At 33.3% G+C, this 20,652-nt stretch overlaps 3 protein-coding genes across 7 annotated transcripts in view; 2 read left to right on the top strand and 1 right to left on the bottom strand.

Moving 5' to 3' along the window:
* Positions 1-7,221, top strand: part of LOC144852439 (isthmin-1-like) — a 29,211-nt gene extending 21,990 nt beyond the window's left edge. For all 4 annotated transcript variants that reach the window (XM_078710242.1, XM_078710243.1, XM_078710244.1 and 1 more), the window contains exons 2-5: positions 438-936; positions 3,962-4,099; positions 5,477-5,527; positions 5,942-7,221. In XM_078710242.1, the coding sequence (XP_078566368.1) occupies positions 438-936; positions 3,962-4,099; positions 5,477-5,527; positions 5,942-6,435 (1,182 nt within the window). In that variant the 3' untranslated portion in view covers positions 6,436-7,221. The remainder of the gene's footprint in view (positions 1-437; positions 937-3,961; positions 4,100-5,476; positions 5,528-5,941) is intronic.
* A 1,809-nt stretch (positions 7,222-9,030) lies between these two features.
* LOC144851860 (double zinc ribbon and ankyrin repeat-containing protein 1-like) lies at positions 9,031-18,119 on the bottom strand. The gene is made up of 17 exons (XM_078709508.1): positions 17,996-18,119; positions 17,473-17,620; positions 16,998-17,106; positions 16,640-16,697; positions 16,233-16,428; positions 15,887-16,004; positions 15,529-15,642; positions 14,918-15,010; positions 14,296-14,418; positions 13,867-14,025; positions 13,324-13,519; positions 12,873-12,976; positions 12,133-12,310; positions 11,759-11,826; positions 11,387-11,467; positions 11,007-11,134; positions 9,031-10,829 (listed from the first exon to the last, which is right to left on the bottom strand). Exons 1-17 carry the CDS (start codon positions 18,102-18,104, stop codon positions 10,583-10,585), a joined length of 2,229 nt encoding a protein of 742 aa, XP_078565634.1. The 5' UTR covers positions 18,105-18,119; the 3' UTR covers positions 9,031-10,582.
* Positions 18,120-19,390: 1,271 nt separating this feature from the next.
* Positions 19,391-20,652, top strand: part of LOC144852416 (dynein axonemal heavy chain 6-like) — a 41,107-nt gene continuing 39,845 nt past the window's right edge. For both annotated transcript variants that reach the window (XM_078710203.1, XM_078710204.1), the window contains exons 1-2: positions 19,391-19,699; positions 19,826-19,980. In XM_078710203.1, the coding sequence (XP_078566329.1) occupies positions 19,478-19,699; positions 19,826-19,980 (377 nt within the window). In that variant the 5' untranslated portion in view covers positions 19,391-19,477. The remainder of the gene's footprint in view (positions 19,700-19,825; positions 19,981-20,652) is intronic.

Below are 20,652 nucleotides of genomic sequence, written 5' to 3' on the forward strand. Positions count from 1 at the left end.
AATTATTTTTTATCCCGATATTTTAGATTTTTTTGACTAATTTCCATAATAATAAGAAATCATAAGGCCCAAAAACATTTGTAAACATTTTATTTATTTTTTATATCGACTTTCCAAGAAAAGGAAACCAATATCGTCCTGTCATTATTAATCTAACATCAACATTCTTGTGAACCTTATCCTAACATCAACGCATCTTTTGACCTTTTGACCTACTATTGATATAGGCCTAATAAAATCATGTTTTTCAAACACATACGTCATCATGTATGGGACGCCAGAATGACAATACTACAAAATGTGTATTTTTTTTCTAGTATTGTTGTTTATACTACTTTATATATTGTTGACTTTTTCTTCATAAGGCAAATGAAATAATGCAGAATGTATGCCTACAATAGAAATAAAATACTATATATTTATATTATTTTTTGTAGATTGTAAATTTAATGAGGACGTCAAAAACTGACAGAACGAGTAGAAGCTACCAATCGAAAACGCAGGAAACAAAAGAAATAAATAATAATAAAGATGTAAAAGACAAATCAGAAGTTAAAAAAACAGACTCATCAAATCAATCAAAAGTGCAATATAGAATAAGAAGAGGATTAAGAGGGCTTTTAGAATTAGATTCTGTAGCAGCAGACGATAGTATGACAGAAGATCAGAATATAAATAATGAGGATTATTACACGTATGACTATTACGCAGACGCGGTAGGAGAAGAAAACATGGCAACACGGGATAAGCGGTCCAGCGCGGTTCTTATTGATGAAAATAATTCAGAATTTTTGTTAAAGAAATTAGCCGAGATGGTCGGTAACTTTGACAGTAAATATATTCCTAATTTCACAACACCAAACCCAAATATTGAAATAACAATTGAAGTAATAAATGGAGGGGACCATGACGAAGACATTTACAACTCAGATAATGGTACGTATGTATTAATACGGTTTGTTTGAATAGCTTAAATAATTGAATAATTTATTTATGAATTGATTACAATTAATCTAAATCATTTTACAACATGCATAGTGACTAACTACAGGTCAATCATGGCAGTAACACAAAGTGGACGCGCGCACTAAAGCCGTTTAATTGTACTTTTGTACTTAGTCCAAATCTTAGGAATAGTTTCATTTTACTTAAGAAAACAGTCCGTGTGAACTAAGATCTCACTCGCAGCATTCATTAACTCCGGGGTCATTATACTTTCAAAATGGTTGTAAAGGTCAAGCTTAAGATAACTATTTAGTATTACTCTTGCGGACACGCATCGTAAATGGACAGTTGTGGACATAGCATTATGGACAGTCGTTTCGGACACAACATGGATGAACAGACATTGTGGTCAAGCGTACATGTAAGGATGTGGTCAAGCATACATGAGGATGATTGTCTTTGACATGTATAAGCAGTAAGCGGTTGATTAATCAATCAACTTTGACCTTTATTTCAACCAAATGGCGTACATACAGGGTTCATTGACCGCTCAGGAATTTGTTCAAACTGACCATTGCAAAGGTATTGGTTCTCATCAGTGCAGTGAGAAGCTTTGTTGCCGAGCGCAATTGCAAATCAATCGTCGTACAAACTATACTTGACATCATAAGCTTGTAGTACGCGCGACACGGACGTAACAGGCCTATTATACAATACAAAGACAAGCAAAGATATAACATTAACGCAAGGCAAACCTGAAAATTAAAACATAAATTATTTTTAACTTTACCAACTTTAAACTCAAATTCCGTACAACTAATAATCTTTAATTTATTGTGAAATTCCCTTTCAAATCCCAGTTATGAAATATAATCATGTACGTGGGTGTTGTCATCAATAATAAACAATGATATTGATTGTTATTTCACTTTAATTGTTGAACTATGGCTATCTAGACATAATTCTTATTCTGCTGATAAATAATATCGGTATATTTAATGGTATCATTACGTCATGATACGCGCGTGTCTTGGAAACATTTACCTGTTTTTAAAAGCATTTTAAACATAAGCCTAATTACATTATGTTTAATTATCGGTAATTTCATAAAATATTATGTATATAAACATTATACATTAATTGCATGTAGGTCCTACAAAATTTAAATTGAACTGAATCATCTAAATTCCAAATAGGCATTATGTAGCACCATGTAACTTGACCACAAATACCGCTTCAGTACTTTTTAACTTAGACAGCATTCAGCAATATTGTCTTGGGTTGCAAGTTTTAATTTTTTGTGGCCATTTTGACTTTGATCTATTCCGACGGATACATCTCGGTAATCATGATCTGCCGCCTCCAAATCGGTCCCTTGATCACCGACCCATATCAGATGAGTTAATATTATTATCGACCAAACTATACCTATTATTTCACAGCTTATGATCCCTACAATTTTGCACCCAAAGCGCAAATAATTATTAGAGTCATAGACTTTTGATTGGTTAGGTTATAATTACATAGAGGTGTATTTGGACGTGTAATTACGTGGCAAGCGCTGATGCTAACAAACACACTGGTATCAATCCAGTTCTAGTTATATTATGTACGTTAGTCTTGTTTACCATTTAAATCATAATTCTAATTTGCAAGAAAATCTTGAAACATGAGCGTGTGAGCGATATTACGCTCCTTAGCGTGAAATTGTTTTATTCGCCATCAAACCAAAAGTGTAATACAACAATATAAAGTCTTATCAGCGTTTAATTTTGTAGTTCTCACAGCTTAATCAGACGTAAGAAAGTAATAATTTAGTTGATATTCACGTGAAAACGCGCCACACTGTCGTCTAACCGGAACCAGGTACGTCCGGTTGAACCTGCTCTAACCATTGAGTCACAACTTTTCATGTTTTTGACAATTAATTATTGTTGAAAAGTAAAGTATGATATTTTATAATAGCCTAATTTTTCTCATTATTTGGATGATAATACATTTTCTAGTGACCTATCAGGAGTGAAATTGAAGCTCTTTATAATATATAAGCTTTATTTCTTTAATTCGTCGACATAAACTTCATAAATGAAGCGTCATAGTTTTGTCTGAAATACAATTTTTAAGATTTGATGAAACATTACGAAAGACATGATGAATTTTTAGAAGAATGTCAGTTTCTCTAATAATGACAACAGTCTTATAACGTTTATATTTTGTGAAATTACTTAAACATAGTCGAATAAACTAGGTCTACCTAGATGGATTGTTGACGCCGGCGATTGCTTGTATGCTGTGCTCATAATATGAACACAATGACGAAAAATTATAAAGACGTCTATCTGAAAGTTTGGTGTATTTACCATGCCCTAAGAAAGTTGGCTGCAGTTTGAAGGATATGTCAATATTATATGAGAACTAGCACTCTCAATATTTGTAAAATGTTTCTATTTAATTGTGTGAAATAGGACATAAACTTTATAAGCAATGTCCACGGCTATCGAATTGTGGATGTAACTAAATAAGATGCCAAGTACAATAACTTAGCAAACATCCCACGAAACTTACTCAAACAAGCCACTTAGGATTGTGTAGACACAGCATTTAAGTAAAATATTTAAGCACTTGGTAAACTATTTCGAGAGGGTTATTGCCAGACTTAACCATTGCTAGAATGCTACCCAATATCTAACAATAATATTGAAACAAAATTTGTGTTGTGTACGATACGATGAAGTAGGATCGATAGGCAGCTGGACTGACGAGTCCAAGGTGTCAAATGTCCTATGCTTCCATTAGGCCAATTGTAGGCTAATTGTTCCTAGTCATTCCTAACATAAAGCATAATTGAATATATACAAAATGCAACCTGTGTAGAGGCACGACGGAGAAGGGCGCTGCTCAGAACTGGATATAGTTTGGAAACTGAACAAAAACGAGAAAATGATAAAAAAAATATGACCTATGCTAACAAACGATACAACATCTAAAACTAATTTATAATATCTAATTCTTTTAGGGAAAGAAGTGACATGGGGTGAATGGACGGCATGCTCAGTATCGTGTGGACACGGGTTAAGACAACGATCACGGAGCTGCAATTCAATTAGATGTGTTGCATCAGAGACACAAGAGTGTGATTATCAACCTTGTCCAGGTAAGAATAATATACTATAGTATAAACATTGTGGCACACATAGCGTTTCATACGTATAATTCTTGAGCTGGTGGACTACTAACTTTGGTCAAGTCCGTTAATATTTACATTTCCAAATGTTTTTTTATTTTCCATTTTTGATATTTGTCACCCAAGATCTGTAATTATTATATAAATTGATTGATGTTATGCTATTAAAACCTCTCCAAACTCCAGCCCATTTAGGCTACTCTGGTTTAGACGATTTTAAGAAAATTCTACCACTAATTGAAACCACACTTAAATGATGTGGTTAATCAATCGTTGGGTTTTATATAGGTCACAATGTGGATACCGTTCTGAAAACCAAGCCAAATGTACTTATATCTACCTCTGCTGGGGATATTGAACTTAGTGTTGTTACAGCACATTGTTTGTGTTTTATTGGAAAAACTCAACATTAACAACAATAGTAAAATAAAGCTCTACACTATCAAACTTTATATGACAATATGTGATGTGCCCATATATGGACATGATGATGTGATATCACTACCATATTTGTGCATATCACTACTATATTTGGATTTCGGTACATCACACTTCTTTTGTCAAACTAATTTGATAGTGTAGACATAGCTTAACTTTATTTCTAAACAGCCATTCTGAGTAAGCATATTGCTTTCAGTATTTAAAAGGTGTCTCTCTCGAAAATTACAATTCCGACAGCATTTAGCAAAACCTACGTATTTTCTGTCCATAGTGTAATTCGTGTATAGATAGACGTTTTATATTGAATTAAGGGGCAGCCAGGTGAGTGGCTTGAGGGACAAATCAAGCTTAACACAAACGCACCATCAGTTCTCTAGAGGGTTACGGGATGAAACAGATGAAATGTTAACACACAATGTACGCACACCTGTCTCATGATATACCAACGCATTTCGCAAATGAAATCTTCAGAGTAAACCCATTAATGCAATCATAATTAGGTTGATGTAGGCTAGCAGTGACGGTGACCTCCAGCTAATCACATTGTAATCTACTACATCAACTTGTTTTATTTCATTATAATGCAATTGATACATGTGTGGATATTTCATTTTCCCATATAGAACAAAATTACATCACATAAGTCAATTCCGGACTGTGGAAATTAATATAATCTATATACTGCCCTCAGGGGAGTAGGGTTCCGCTTCACTTTTAGTGACACCTTGTCAAGGTTTAAATAAACCATTAGAGGAGATTTGAATAGTTTATAATTATTTGATAAAGGTCATTGACGGGTAAAACACAAATATAATACGTAATATAGACTAATTTGTTTTTATATAAATATAAATCAAATAGCTGCAAAGGCATATTTTATTTATGATTTATTTATTTTTCTTATAGAAACATCGTCAGTGGACTTACCAAGTAGTGCCGTTCCTGTTACGGTTGCAGGTACAGTAATTATATTTACTGCATTTTGGTTAATAAGAAACATTTTTTTAGAGATTATAAACATCGTATTAAAGCGTCCATCCATAGGACGCGATGCAATGACGTAAGCCCGACGCACCCTGATCACCAAACTGTCGTCGCTTGTTATTGGTCAACTCAATTGCGTTGTGCCTACGTCATTGAGTTGCTATAACTTTATTCAACAAGATGTAGGCCGTACAGTAATATCATATCTTAATTCTGAAAACTGTACTTAGTAGCAGCAATATAATAACTTAGTATTGTCACTTAAACTTACCGTAAATCAATTATTATTGTCATAAATATTATAGGCCTACATTACATTTCCATATACTGTACATGTTTCACAGTGAAGTCACTAACTAAGTCCTGAATTGTTTTAATAATTCACAGAAAAAGATAATTGTGAAGAATGGATGAAATGTAAAGATCAGTTGACACCGTACTTTGAAGGTTTACCGAACTGTCCGTGTACCTATCCTACAAACATTCTAGACGCCATATTGGATAAAGAATCTGAAATGTGGTTTAATTGGGAAGATGCAAGTAGTGAAGATGACCACTTGGAAATATTCAAACCCACTGCTAAATACTGTATCAGATCACTGCATTCAGACCATACCACAAGCTCAGCATCTCAGCAATGTTGCTATAATAACAATCGCAAGTTAATCACACGTGGGCCTGGAGCCGGGACGCCGCAATTAATCAGCTCAAAAATATCACCAGAATTACATTATAAAATCGATATTCTTCCGTGGATTATTTGCAAAGGTGATTGGACAAAATATAACCAAGTTAGACAGCCTAATAATAACTCCGGTTGTCGAGAATTTCCAAACGATTCCGATTTGAGAAAATACATAAAAAGAGTTAATGATTTCTAGAGACAATTTTTGCCAAAATTAACACAGTTGCATTCCACAGTATATTAGTGTATGAAAAAGTAACTATGGTATATAAGTTTGACATGAAAATAATATAATGAACATTGTTTTTCATTTTAAAGCACTGTTCTCACTTAACGACGTAAGCACAACGTAAGTAATTTGACCAATCACAAGCGACAGTTTGGATGATCCAGCGTGTCGTGATTGGTCAAATTACTTACGTACGCTTGCGTTGCGTCCCAGTGGGAACGAAGCTTTAACGTTCGTTAGTAATCGTCTCAGTGATCGTTGATAGGTGATATATACTGGTATAATATTGTGAGCTAGGTGAAGCATGTGGAATTTCATTCAATATTTGTGTTATTCCAAACGGGTTACGTGTTTTTTTACTTGATTTATCTCATTAAGTTTAAACAATATATTTGATAATATGATATTGAAATACATAATACTCTGTCTACACTATCAAAGTTTATGCGACAAAAACATGTGATGTGCCCATATATAGACATGATGATGTCATACCACTGCCATATTTGGGCACATCACTACCGTATTTGAGCACATCATATTAGTTTGATACTGTAGACAGAGCTTTAGATAGTTTTTATTTTCTCAGGGCGTCACCGACGAATGTTTTGGTTAATCTCGTGTCGCTATCGACTGCTTTTAAAATGAAATTCAGGGTATTAACGTTCGCAGTGTAAATATCATGTATAATATGAACAAACTGTACATTTTATATAATATTATTATCACTATTAAAGTGACATTATATATTGACATTTTTATATTTTCCTTTCAGTAAACTTCGGCAAACGGATATTATTTGAATGATATAAATAAGCTTCATCGGACGCTGTGTAATTAGAATAGGAATATAAATAAGCTTCATCGGACGCTGTGTAATTAGAATAGGATTTCAAACGGGTTAACACGCGCGCGCCTAATTGTTGATAGAGCTTTCGTTTCGCGTAATTTTCATATTGTATTTTCTGTAATTTAATTACTGAAAACAATCTTGTCTTGAATTCACTAAATTTACATTAAATAAAATAATCAAAGCGCTAAATGTTATAATTTTATATTATTATGCGAAAAAAAGCTCTCACTATGCCGAATTAAAACTAATTGAAAACCGATTCTAAATTATCCGGAATCGAATACGTTGTCTAATTCGTAGTGTACAGTAATCGTATGTAGAATGTATGCAAATTATTTGTACACCTGGAAACCGACACTTGTAACTAAAAGATTGTACAGCGACCACGCGTTTTACAGTTTTACTTTACTCAGATAATACCAATAATTATGGATTTATATATACTTAATTATACGGATTTATTTTACGTTGGATTTATACTGAATTCATGAAGATTCTGTGGATTTATATACCAATGTTGAACTGAATAACTGAAGTACATGACGGGTAAGTGAATAGAAACAGCAACATTCCGGTGGTACATTTGTACAGGTTGAGAGACACTTAAAGAATGTGTTTAAATTGATAGGCATAATTACAAACTTTGCGGTACTTATTACATCATATAAAAACATTCATTGCCCTCACAGTCGCAAGATCACACTGAGCCGGTCGTCTTGCACTGTCGTTGTTGCTGCTGCCTTCCAAGCCAGTTTCATGCCGAGCACCAGGTCGTCCGGCACCATACTGAGGAGTATGTATAGTACGTGTACTGTTGTCAACAATTTAAGCCAATGTGTGGTCCATTTGAAACGTGTTTCTCTACAAATTCATTCACCATATCAAATTAATTATTATAATAGCCTCTATTATCAAATTTTATATTTTTCGGTACCAGTACCAATTAACTGTCTGAAATGAAATTATAAGAAAATTGTGAGCGCGTTTTTGTCAAGTGCGTCAGATGTAGTTCATCCATCACCAATAATTCCACCATACCGCAGATCGGAATATTTTGGCGCAAAATGATTTAATCGTAAAGTTCGGTTCATAGTATTTAGTTACCGGTATTAATAATTCCGTCATAATGTTATAAGTAATATTTTATATTGTATGTATGTTATTGCCAAGAACTATTAATTAAACAAATGAATATTTATTGACAAACGTTTCGTTGTGATGTACTTGTTAAATTCTGTTTAAGTACAGTTGACATGGCAGTCCGTAACTAATCTCTCCCATACCATAGAGACCACACCTACAGTTGTTATAAGTAACATTTATTTCTCTTCAAAGTTATTATTATTAATAATTTGGTTAACTATAAAATGGGAAAAAGCTGGTGAGAGGCAGCCCATAAAACTAAAAAAATACAAAATGGTCTTGACAATGGATTGGTATAGACAGTATCAAAGTGTTTGTGAGTTCAATATTACTGCCCTAGTGTTTTCTGGATCAATTGGAAATTTAATTGATGGAATTCTTTAATAATTAAAATAATAATATTCAAATTATAATCATAGAATTTTTCCTGGGGAAAAATACGGTTGATTGCTGAGGACTGCCTTAAGCGAATAGTTCGCTAAAACCTTACAAGCGTGCCATCACACTTGTACGTGGTTAAATAACAAGTAGGTAGGAGACTTAGAGTAAGCATGTCACTTAGTAATAACATGGATACCTCCATGGTAATAACGACACCAGAAAGACAATATTGTGGCTTTGGTATTATTCGGTCAAATTTAAAACAGAATACAACACATGAAATTGGAGTAGGCCTATTGACATCTACCAAAGTAAAATCCATAATAAATATATTAAAAGAATATCATTTTTTTCTTATTATATTAATACAATTTGAATAACAAAGTGTTGGACGGACTATTCTACTCTAGGCCTATATATCACATACATTAGAGTACTGTATTAAACTGTAACTAAATACACAATAAATATATAAAAGAATATTACACAAACAAAATATTAATTTTAAAAACAAATTTCTGGATGGACTATTTAGTGCTACAAAAGTACGATTAAAAATAAATCAAATTGAATTTATCAAGGTTTCATGGCCGTGGGTGATATATTAAAAGATTATGGAAAACTAATATATTAAACATCGTCGTTAAAAAATGCTTTGTAATTGGTCAGGTTTCACCCCACTATGACGCAACAGTACTTTATACATAAGCGTTCTTTTCAATGTAATTTGCATAAAGTACATTACGTCAGAGTTGGGAAAACATCTGACCAATTACATACCTCCCTATCTACTCAGAATTCTGAACAGAATATTTATTTTGATCCAATGCTCAGTGTGTGTCCCGTAAACCAATGACAATTCAAATGCATTATAGTGTATTTATAGAAATTAATTTAAAATACAAGGCATATAAATAGCAATCAATTTCTTTCAAAATATTAATCACAAAATCACCTGAATTGACACATTTACTCATCATTAAATATCCACATTAATCCACGAGGGAACATGATGAGGCAGATGTAGAAATGTAACTTTAATGTCCTTACCTTATATGGGACTCATGGTTGACATGTTATGAAAAATTAATAAACATCTAGGGAATTATGAAATATGAGATTCCTTTATAGGTTGTTGAAGTAAGCAAGGTAGACAGTTAATTTATTACCCTGGTGTGGGACAATTACAATAAAAGAATTACAACTCATGATTAATGATTATTTAAATTCAATCAACTACAAATAAACAAGGTTTAAAAATATAACTACACATTATTTAAATATTATTTTGCAAAATTCCATAATCTCATTTTCGAAAATATAACCTTAAATTTAAGAGCTTAAATATTTGATCAGTGATAATTAAAATGTTTTACATAAAATAATTACTTATTTATTAATTGTTTAATTACTCTTCCACCAAATGTAATTTCTATTTCCTAACCACAACGAACCATAAAATTTAAAGATTAAAATCAACCACCGATTCGCTGTATCTTAACATATGATATAATGTGGCCAGAATTCATAGGATTTCTGTAATACAGTATCACATGTGCATCACATGTGTCGGTTGTACGTTAAGGTTAGGCTTATGGCCTAATGATACAGGCATGACATTTGAAACATGTGACACTGTATTACAGAATATACCTATGATACTGGAACAATTATAGATACCAAGTATCGGCTAAACTTTTATTTCTAATATTCTAATATTGCTATTTTTTAAACAGATTAAAACACCTGAGGGGCTGGTTTTTTATTGGTTTGTTTCATCAATTTGCTCAACATATCTTGGCCGGCAGTTGATGCAAAGCATGTAATAATGTTCTCGTACCCTTGTTTTGATGCTAAATCATGCGCAGTTTCATTCTTATTATTTTTCACTTTGGTACTAGCTCCGGCATTTAGTAACGATTTCACGGCGTCCTCTCCCTCTGGACCTAGTAGCACCGCATCATGTAGAGCGGCATTTCCTCTTCTAGAAAATTATAACAATAGTTTCATATTAATTCATTTAGTATTCATTAGTATTCTTTGGTACAAGAGAAGATCCTGCTAAAGGCAACAATGACTGTAAATGCATTTTTCCCTGAAAATTTCCAACTCAAATTGGTAAAAATGTGTAATTTGTAATTGTAGATAAGCAATGACTTACGGTCCAGACTTTTTGTTGATATCTGCACCGCCTGAAAGCAATACTGGCAAACACTCCACTCTGTTGTTGATGGTTGCTATGGTGAGGACAGGTATTCCGTCATTGTTCTCACAGTTACTGTCTGCTCCCTATATATACAATTAAATCTTTAAGTTTGCGGTAAACCACGTATATTTAGTTCTGAAAATAACTGTTGAGTTTCTCGATCAATGTACTTTGATCGTCATCAGGAGTGAGATGATCTAATTAAATCCAAATAAAATTGTATATATGCCAAATTTACGAATTGTGTACATTTTTTGTAACCTTCAAGCTAGCTACCTACTTTGGTATAAACTCTCCTTGTTAAAATATTTATTGGTATTATTGTGTGAACTAACCTCTTCAAGTATTCTTTGTACCTCCTCCTCTCTGCCTTCTCCTTTTGGACCAACTTCCTTCAACAGTTCTTTGTCATAGGCCTAGAATGTAATATGAAGCAAATAGGCTGTAATACTATTGCCAATTTTAAATTGTATTTTGCATGTGGAAATGTGAGACAGTTTCAGAACTTGTATTGTGGATATAGTAAAGTATAGCTGAATATAATAAAGAAAACAAATCTCTAAATGGCGATTTATTTTCAATCACTCAACAGCGGGAAAGGATTACATATAAAGCAATACAACATTATATAACTTTATATAATATCACAACTATTATTGCAAAACACTTGTTACACAACAAATAAACATTTGAGGATGTAGAATTACAGTTAATTTCTCATTTTTCTTGACTTTGGTTTTTGTCGATTTCTTGGTTGTTTTCTTTCCGATTGAATCTGGAAAAAAAAAAATCTTTTATTAAAGAAGTTTTGAAAGTTCAGAGTAATACTAATTTAGCTCCCTTAGGTTTAAATCAAAATTATCAAAAAAAAAGTCCAAACTTTATGTGATGTGCCCATATATGGACATGATGATCAATACCATATTTGGAAACATCACTCTTTGTCAAATTAGTTTTATACTGTAGACAGAGCTTTAGTTTTCAGATACGGCATTATTTATATATATGTACTAATAATTTGTGTATGCTCTATTTGTATGAATCCAAATATTGTGTTGTATTATACTTAACATTCTCTTACCAAGACTACTAGTGCTACCACTAAAACTATGTCGTCTTCCTTCGGTCAATTGGCTTAAGAACCCTCCTTTTCCAACGTCCAGTGGTTTACCAGTCAGGTCATCTCGATTCCCTCGTAAAGCGTAACAAACGTTGACGCTAAGCTCGTAGCCGTCTTCATGGACTGTGGCTGATATCAACTGCAATTAAAAACTTGATTAATTGCTGAATAAATGTCAACTTATCAATAAAAAAAAGTAAATGTAAGCCATCTGGCAGTTTGTAGTCAATCCATCATAACGAGACTGGTCACGGTTGATTGATTTCTTGCTTAGCCGTTGCAACTTTCTCATCGCAAGACGTGGGCTTGACCTATAGATTATTTCCCACGAGGCAGTGTTCATGTCTTTTATGTGGTTTTTATATTCTCAATAAGTAAGTCTACTTTATCAAGATGAGATTAAGTACGCTTAGAATTGGAGTCTTTTATGGTTTGACTGATAATACAAGTTGATCCATATTGTAATGCTGCACAATTTATGTCTAAAATATCACAGAACACAAGTACAAAGTTGACTATATGCTATTTTAGCTATTTTGGATGGTTATGATACCATCATTTTTTCTTTTTACAAATGTTTTGTTTTTTTCAATAAATTTTAAAGGGGATTAAACTAGACAAGAATAATCTACTTTTTAACCTATTGCCATATTTGTTAATGCCTTTTTTTTTCTTTTTCAATAAAAGTGGTAGCGTAATACCTTTCCTATTTTCGGCTCACTAATCATTGTTCTAAACTCTGTATTATTTTGAGCATGTGCTTTTAGATGACCACAAATATGATCCATTTGCTGTCTCCAGTAGCCTGAAAGAAACCAATAAGAATTTGGTTGGTATGAGACACATAGAAGATGTGTTTCATATCAACGGTTTCATTACACAGCTTGTTTGCATTTTTGTCAGGATGGGTTGTCTTTCTTCTTTTGGTTCATCTTTTGGTCTTCCTGTTGGTCATACTTTCCTTCATTATTTGTTCATTTAAAAATAAATAGACAATTTAAGTACACCTGTACTTTTGAAAACAACTTTTACTTTACATATCTCCTAAAGTATGAGCTTATTTTTTCTTTTATAATACACATTTTGGAATTGCTTTAATACCTTGTATGTTTTTTTTACATACCTTCCTTCTTGTATGTTTATTGTACATACCTTTACCAGGACTAACAGCAGTCAGCACAGGCTTCTTCTCAGTGACTACCATACCATCTTCAGGCATCGTATTCTTAAGATGCTTGTTTGAAGGGTAAAAGAGTCCAACAGTTTGAGTGCCAACAGAATTTCTTGGTGTTGGATCCTTTGGCATGGACATTGGTACCCAAGCTGATGACCCTTTGGGGTCTAAAACCTGACAACAATATTCAAAGATTTTCAAAAAATATTAAATTCAATGATTCTATTTTATGTTAATAAGCATTCAGTTAGGTTATATACTTTAGTTGTCCGGTCTGTGGTTCACCATGGTAAGTCAAGTGGACAATGTCTCTCGCTGTCTTCTAGATTAAAGTATCAAGTATATGTGAAAAACAATTGTGATAAGCCCATATATGGACATGATCACTACTATATTTGGGCAGTGTAGTGTAGACAGAGCTTAATGCTAGGCAAGTAAAATATATTTATTGTTCTGTACTCTAAATGATTATGCACATAATGAGTGAAATTTATAATAACAGACTTTTAAAAGTACAATACCTGTGATGGGGATCTACCACCAACTGTGATACCATTATTACGTGGATCATGACGGATAGGGGGCGACGTAAAACATCCACACGAATGACAAAATGTTGCGTAAGGTTGATTACTGGCGTTACATTTTGAACAGTTAAGGAATGTAAGGGATGGTGAAGGCTAAAAAATAAATAATAAATTTAACAAAGCATTGGTAAATAACAAATATTAGACAGATTGTACTGCAGAGAAAACAGTCTTTCACTGTAAAGCTCTGTCTACACTATCAAACTTTATATGACAAAAAATGTTATGTGCCCATATATGGATATATGATGTCATATCACTTTTTTTTGGTATATCACTACGATATTTGGGCACATCACACTTTTTTTTTTCAAACTAGTTTGATAGTGTAGACAGAGCTTTAGATATGTTTAATATTGGTACCTTGGATCCACACCAATCACAATACCGCGCATCAGGGCTGTTAACTCTTCCACATTTGTTACAACAAAGCAGTCGCCCTCCCTTAGCAGGTTTTGGGGGCGCAGATAGACCACTATAGACTGGCTGCAAAATAAAAGAATAACATAGTATAACTTATGATTATATATGTGCTTTAAAAGGAAGATGATAAATATGATATATATATATATATTACATAGCCTATGTAAATACGTGAACGTGATTGGTTGAAACTGCATCACATGACTACCGCTGCGAGGATCGTAAATCATATATATCCTCGGGATAGGTGTCTAGGCAGGCTTGTTTACATACAATACAAAAGGAGGTCTAGCCTAACTACCCGACCCAACAGATATTCTACTTGTTGTTGGCTATGTAATATAACAGATATCGCCTTTTATATCGGTAAAATATAAGATTAGACATCCCCTCAGGAATGATATTAAGTTCTCGGGAATTATATATTTCCCTCAGCTGGCGCTTCGGGAAATATATATTCCCTCGAACATAATATCATTCCCTCGGGGATGTCAAATCTTATATTTAACCTCTGAACAGTCAATATCTGTATAATATATACAGAGATTTTGTCTTTTATTACCTTTGAGTTCCCTTGTAGAGTCAGTTCACACGTTACACAGTATTGTAGATTTGCAGGGTTTGCTGTCCCACAACCTGTACACAGTAACTTATCCTAAATATATACATAGAGGTTATCAGTAGGTGACTAGGTCAACAGTTATACTATTTAAAACAATCAGCAGGGCCATATAGCAGTAGCATAATTGCATGTATAAACATAAATTAGCTATGCACAAAACATATATGTCACAAAAAAAAAAGAAACAGAAGCATCTACTTGCAACTAAGCAACATTGAAGTTGACATTGAAACTAGTTTACACCTATCAATAAATAACACCAAAGCTGATTGGACAAACTGTATACATTTTGCAAAAATACATCAAGCTGATTGGACAATGTCTACCTTATTAATGATGACATCACTATGACTTCTTTTCTGTAATTGACATTAATAGGATTTCATTTCTTTTACTTTATTATGTAATAGATTACAATATTCAACCATAGCCATTATACAATTAGACTGTATTTCAACTGTGCATACCATACTGCCACACAGTGTGAAAGATGGTGATCAGCTAGAGTATTTATATATTATCTGATAATCCTAAACAAAATGTAACTTCACCTTTAATTTAACACTTGCTTGTGGGATAAGTTGTGGTGTAATAGGCATCTCACACACCAAACATTGATTAGTGTTTAAAGGGACCATAGCATTACAGTAGACACAAATTCCAGTCTGAAATCAAAATAATGTCAAATCAGGGAAGAGTGAAATTGTAATTCCTGGTTAAATATACTGTATGCAAATATGATCATTTTTTTTCAATCATTTCAATAATGGATAAATTACATTTAAATTTGTTATTGTTTAAATAAATGTTGAAAATTTGAAATTAAATTCAATAACAGTAATGTTAATAGCATAATCTTAGCTAAATGTGCATTTGTGTCAACAACTGTGCAAATAAAATGTGACATACATCACCAGGTTCAGGGGGTGGAAGTCTTGTGTTAGGTAGTGGGGGTACTGGTGACCCACAAGCTATGCAGAATCTGGCATAGGGATCAGCAGGTCTGTCAGCATTGCAAAACACACATCTGTTGAAAGAATCACAAAAGAAAATATATATTGTAATCAGTTACTGCAGTAACTACATTTTTACTGCAAGAACATATGATCTTAGTTTGTTTCAATTAATTACAAATTATGGACTGAGCATAAATTAAGATGAGCAATAACTGTAAAAAGTATGTAATGGTTTTAGTTACTGTAGTAGCATAATTTAGACATGGTCCTTTAATAGAATAATTTTGAATTATACAAACTTCATAAAGTCTGTTCTTCTCTGCTGTCTATTGGTCTGTGTAATATTCTGGGGTGTGTTGATTGGTTGATTAACATTCAGGTTGTTATGTGAGGATGACTGAGTAGCCAATGGGGTCCGATTACCAGGTACTGTCGGAGACTTGTTAGATGTGCTCGGGGTTTTCCTTCCTAGTCTATCGTCCATAAACCTTGTTCCTATAATAAGCAATTTAAATAAGTTAATAGACAAACATATTATAATATTGATGAAATAATATTTTAATGTCAGTGTTATATTAACAAGCATAGTAGATATATGCATATAGATACATATTTACAGGTAATTAATAAATTGCACCACAATCTGCCACCACTACACGGTGTATTTAAAAAAGTATTCCCACAGTTTCTATTGATTTAGACCTACCTTTTGTTGGCTTTCTGTAACTTGATCCTTTCTTTCCATTCATTTTACTGGTTGCGGACTATCAACAAAATAACATACAGAAAATCATTAAAATTTGTGGGGAAAAGTAAGACAATCTAACTACAGTAAACTCTCTCAATACCAGACTTGAAGTCCAACAGTCCAAACAATTTTTATCATTAAAAACACATTCCAAATACCAGACTTTCCAGAAAACCAGACATATTTGGCCAGGCCAAAGGTATTGGGAGATGTCTGGTAATGTGATGTAAGGTGTCTGGTATTGACTGTAAACCTTGGTAAAAGTAAAGTACAAGCAAATGATAGTCTGTATTCTGTACTTGTGACATGTGCTTACTTTAGTACTCCTGAATGTGTCAATATCACTGTCATGTTCTGACGATGTTCCTGGTATCCATTCTACATCAAATACTTTGCTTACAACACTACTTTCTCTTGTCTTGTCTCTGTATACAAAGATATTATAGATCAGATATAGATTTTTTTTAAAGATTAAATGTATTGATGTACTCTTAGTGCAGTACTTGTTATCCACACTGGTGGAATCATTACTTGTGTGACAACCACCTTTGACAGACTCTAACTTTAAAACACCACCTTGCCATCAATAATACATTTATATTATTAAATCATTATCAGCTATACTTGAACTTACTGAACTGAACTTACTGAAATGCTGTGGCATGGGTAGGAGGCTTTCTGACTGAACGTACATTTTTGAATGTTTACTTTTATGTTGTTCTTGTTATAGTTTGAGTGTTGTTCATTTGTTTTTTTACATCAGATATTTTAAACATATCTGGTTAACTTACCTAGTTACTGCCATAGACTTAACCATTATTCTTCCTTCTGGCAGCATAAATGGTTCTTTATATTTCAATGTTGTTTTTTCTCCAAGCTGTTGAAATGGATTTGGTTTGGTACCATCCAAAGTGTAGTAAATAAAGGCATCTTTGGTATCTATTAGTAATTAGCAGATATTTTATAACACCTAGATAAATTCTTATCATTTGATTGGATGACTGTTGGTCACATGGCGTGCAATTAGTATGTACTATTTAAAAATTCTATTTTCACTCTGGTTTTCGCCTCTAAAAAATAGAATTTCATCTTTCACCTGAAATTATTTGTACCATTGCACTAATTAACATTCATTATTTGTATAATATTGCATAAAAACTGATGCATTGTAGTAGTATATATGGTAGTAATATGGTAATAAGTTTACAATTCAGATTATCAAAACTTAAAACAATTGTTTGGCTTAGAAAAAAAGAAACTTCATCAAAAAATAATCATACGAAGCCAAATGAAATTATTTGAACAATTGTTTACCTGTTCCCATCTCAATCAAAGTATTTGTGTCAATGCTTAATTTACTTTTGCCCGGAATGGGAGCACGCAGCGGAACAATAGAGGGCACACAAACAGCTCCAGCAGCCATTGTCTATTTTTTAGTTACTGAAAGTAAAATAAAAATCAAAAATAAATTAAATATATGTACATGTACATTTGCATGGTCGAGTATACCTACCTGAATAAAGTAGCAATGCCTAGCTAGCTAGGTCTAGGCTATTAACACATTGATTGCATGTAGGCTCTACCTTCCCCTCTAACCTACCTACTCCTAGCCTAGTAATGGCATGCCTACCTACCATCCCGTCACATCATGTCCATACCGGTTAAACTAAACTTTAGGCCTAGCCTAGGCCTAGCTAGGCCTACTACTAGCTAGAGACAGTAATCATAATTTTTGTTTTAATATATAAATAACCAATGATTAGATTTTATAAATAAAGAGAATTCAATAGATAGTTTTTTTCACCTGATCTTCTCTAACGTTCACACCCTCTTTGTTTTTGTTTTCAAAATAAAAGGTAAACAGTTCAAATTTAACATCGCCCTCTATTTTTCAGTGAGCTATATGTACGATTCTCTATCAACACGGTGACCGTTCGTATTAAATGATTGAAATTAGCCATTTTATATGGAACGCCAATTCTGTGTTCATTTTAAATTGATTTTTAACGCACAAAATATCACATTTCACAATTAAAAATATAAATTTAGATTTTTACTTGTGTTTATTTATTTGTTTGAACTTTATAAGATTATTAATTCATTTTTTTATGAAGATGTATGTTTAAATACATCATCGGCGTATCTTATTTTCGGAGAAATAGAACATCAATTAAACACTGGTTGCTATAGGATTGACAAGCTAAAATAAAAAAGACGACGTCTGAATTAATTAATGTATCATGACAGATATTTCTATATGTTATAACAAAGTATATTATATTTTAACTTGATTGAAAGGGGAATCAATCCCTATCTAACTAGGCTAGGCCTAGGCCTACTCTAGCTAGGAGACTACTACTAGGAGGAGGCTAGGCCTAGTAGGCCGTGAGTGAGGCCCCCCTGCCTGGCCTGGCACTGCTTGACCTATAGAAATAGGGCATGGGCTAACCCTAGGCCTATGATTCCCTTATAGCATAGTAGGGTATAGGTAGAGTAGAGGGGTTTTAACTACTACTAGCTTTAGGCTAGGCCCAGCTTCGACTTAGGTCAAATACAAAATATACTGTAAAAATTTACTTTTTAGCGTCAAAATCTGAATAATTTTCAGGGGAGAAAGGGCATTTTTTTTTTCTTTTTTTTTAAAACTCTATTATGATATTCATTGTATTGCAAATTGATTTATTATGCTACCATTTTGAAATAAATTGACACCGTTCAGGGAAGGGCTACTATATTTGGACTATGTAAATATTGTCTTCATGCTTCTTAAAATTTCAGATGAATGAATTATAAGAGATGGCAGATCAAGACACTGGTAGTGTAGGCCACCTAAATACAAAAAACAGGACGAAAACGAACAATGGAATAAAAACAAATTCATCAAATCCAGTTAAATTTGCACATCCAATTGAGCAAAACCAACCTGTTAGAAGGCCACTTGACCTGAAAAGTAGATTGTATGATCGACCAGAAGACGCACAAGTCTTCCGGAGCCTGAGGCTGGGCGGAAAACCACAGGTAAAATATTCGGCATATTACGTACACTGTCAATAAACTGGTAAAATTACACTCTCAAAATAAGGGAACTTCTCAACAAAAGTTTTTGCACAAAATATTAAAAAGGTTTTGCTTTTTGTGTTAAAGGTTTCGAGTGTTATACCTAGCCCACCGACTGGAAGACCAAACCGAAGAGCAGCATTTAGGACAACCTTTTTCAAAGAAGATCAAAATCGTCTCAAACAGCAGAGAGAAAAGAAGAAGAGTAGGGAGATTGAATTAAGAGATGGTATAGAGAAAAGGTAGCAACAGTTTAGGTTTTAATTAAGTTACAAATTGTACTCTGTATTGAGAATTGTTTAGCTGCCACCAACTTTTACTAACTTTTATTCTTCTTATTTAAAGCCCCCTTCCCTACGTTTTTTAGATCTAATTTAAGATCACAAACTATATTTAATGTAAAAATAATACTATATGGTCCTATTGCGATAACTTTTTTCGTCTTTAAACGGTTAAAAATGTGAAAAATAAGTCGATTCTAATAATTATAGCGGCCCGCTATAAATCCCAAAATGCATTGCGCGCGGATTGATATTTTTGTTTTTCACCTGTAATTCGCCCACTTTTCGATCGATCGTGAGGCCAAAACAAATGGAAGACTCCTAACTTTTCAGCGAAAATACCGGGTTTTCCCTCAATTTGTATCAACGGAGTCTGGCAAAAATAGAAAGACAATTAATGCAGCAACTATACAACGTCAGGCTAGGTATATAGCTAGCGTACGATGTTCGTACGTTACCGATGTTTACCAGCTAGGCCTACAAAACTAAGCCTAGCTAGGCTAGGCCTAAGACCGTCCACGAGAGGTCGATCGCCGCGAGCTACTTAGGTAGTGCATTGTTTCTCACTTTTTATCATAATTTACCATAAAACGTACATTTAAGACAAGGAATGACATGGTTTAATGTTTTTAA

The sequence above is a fragment of the Antedon bifida genome, chromosome 9, assembly GCF_963402885.1.
Source record: "Antedon bifida chromosome 9, ecAntBifi1.1, whole genome shotgun sequence".
Taxonomy (NCBI): Eukaryota; Metazoa; Echinodermata; class Crinoidea; order Comatulida; family Antedonidae; genus Antedon; species Antedon bifida.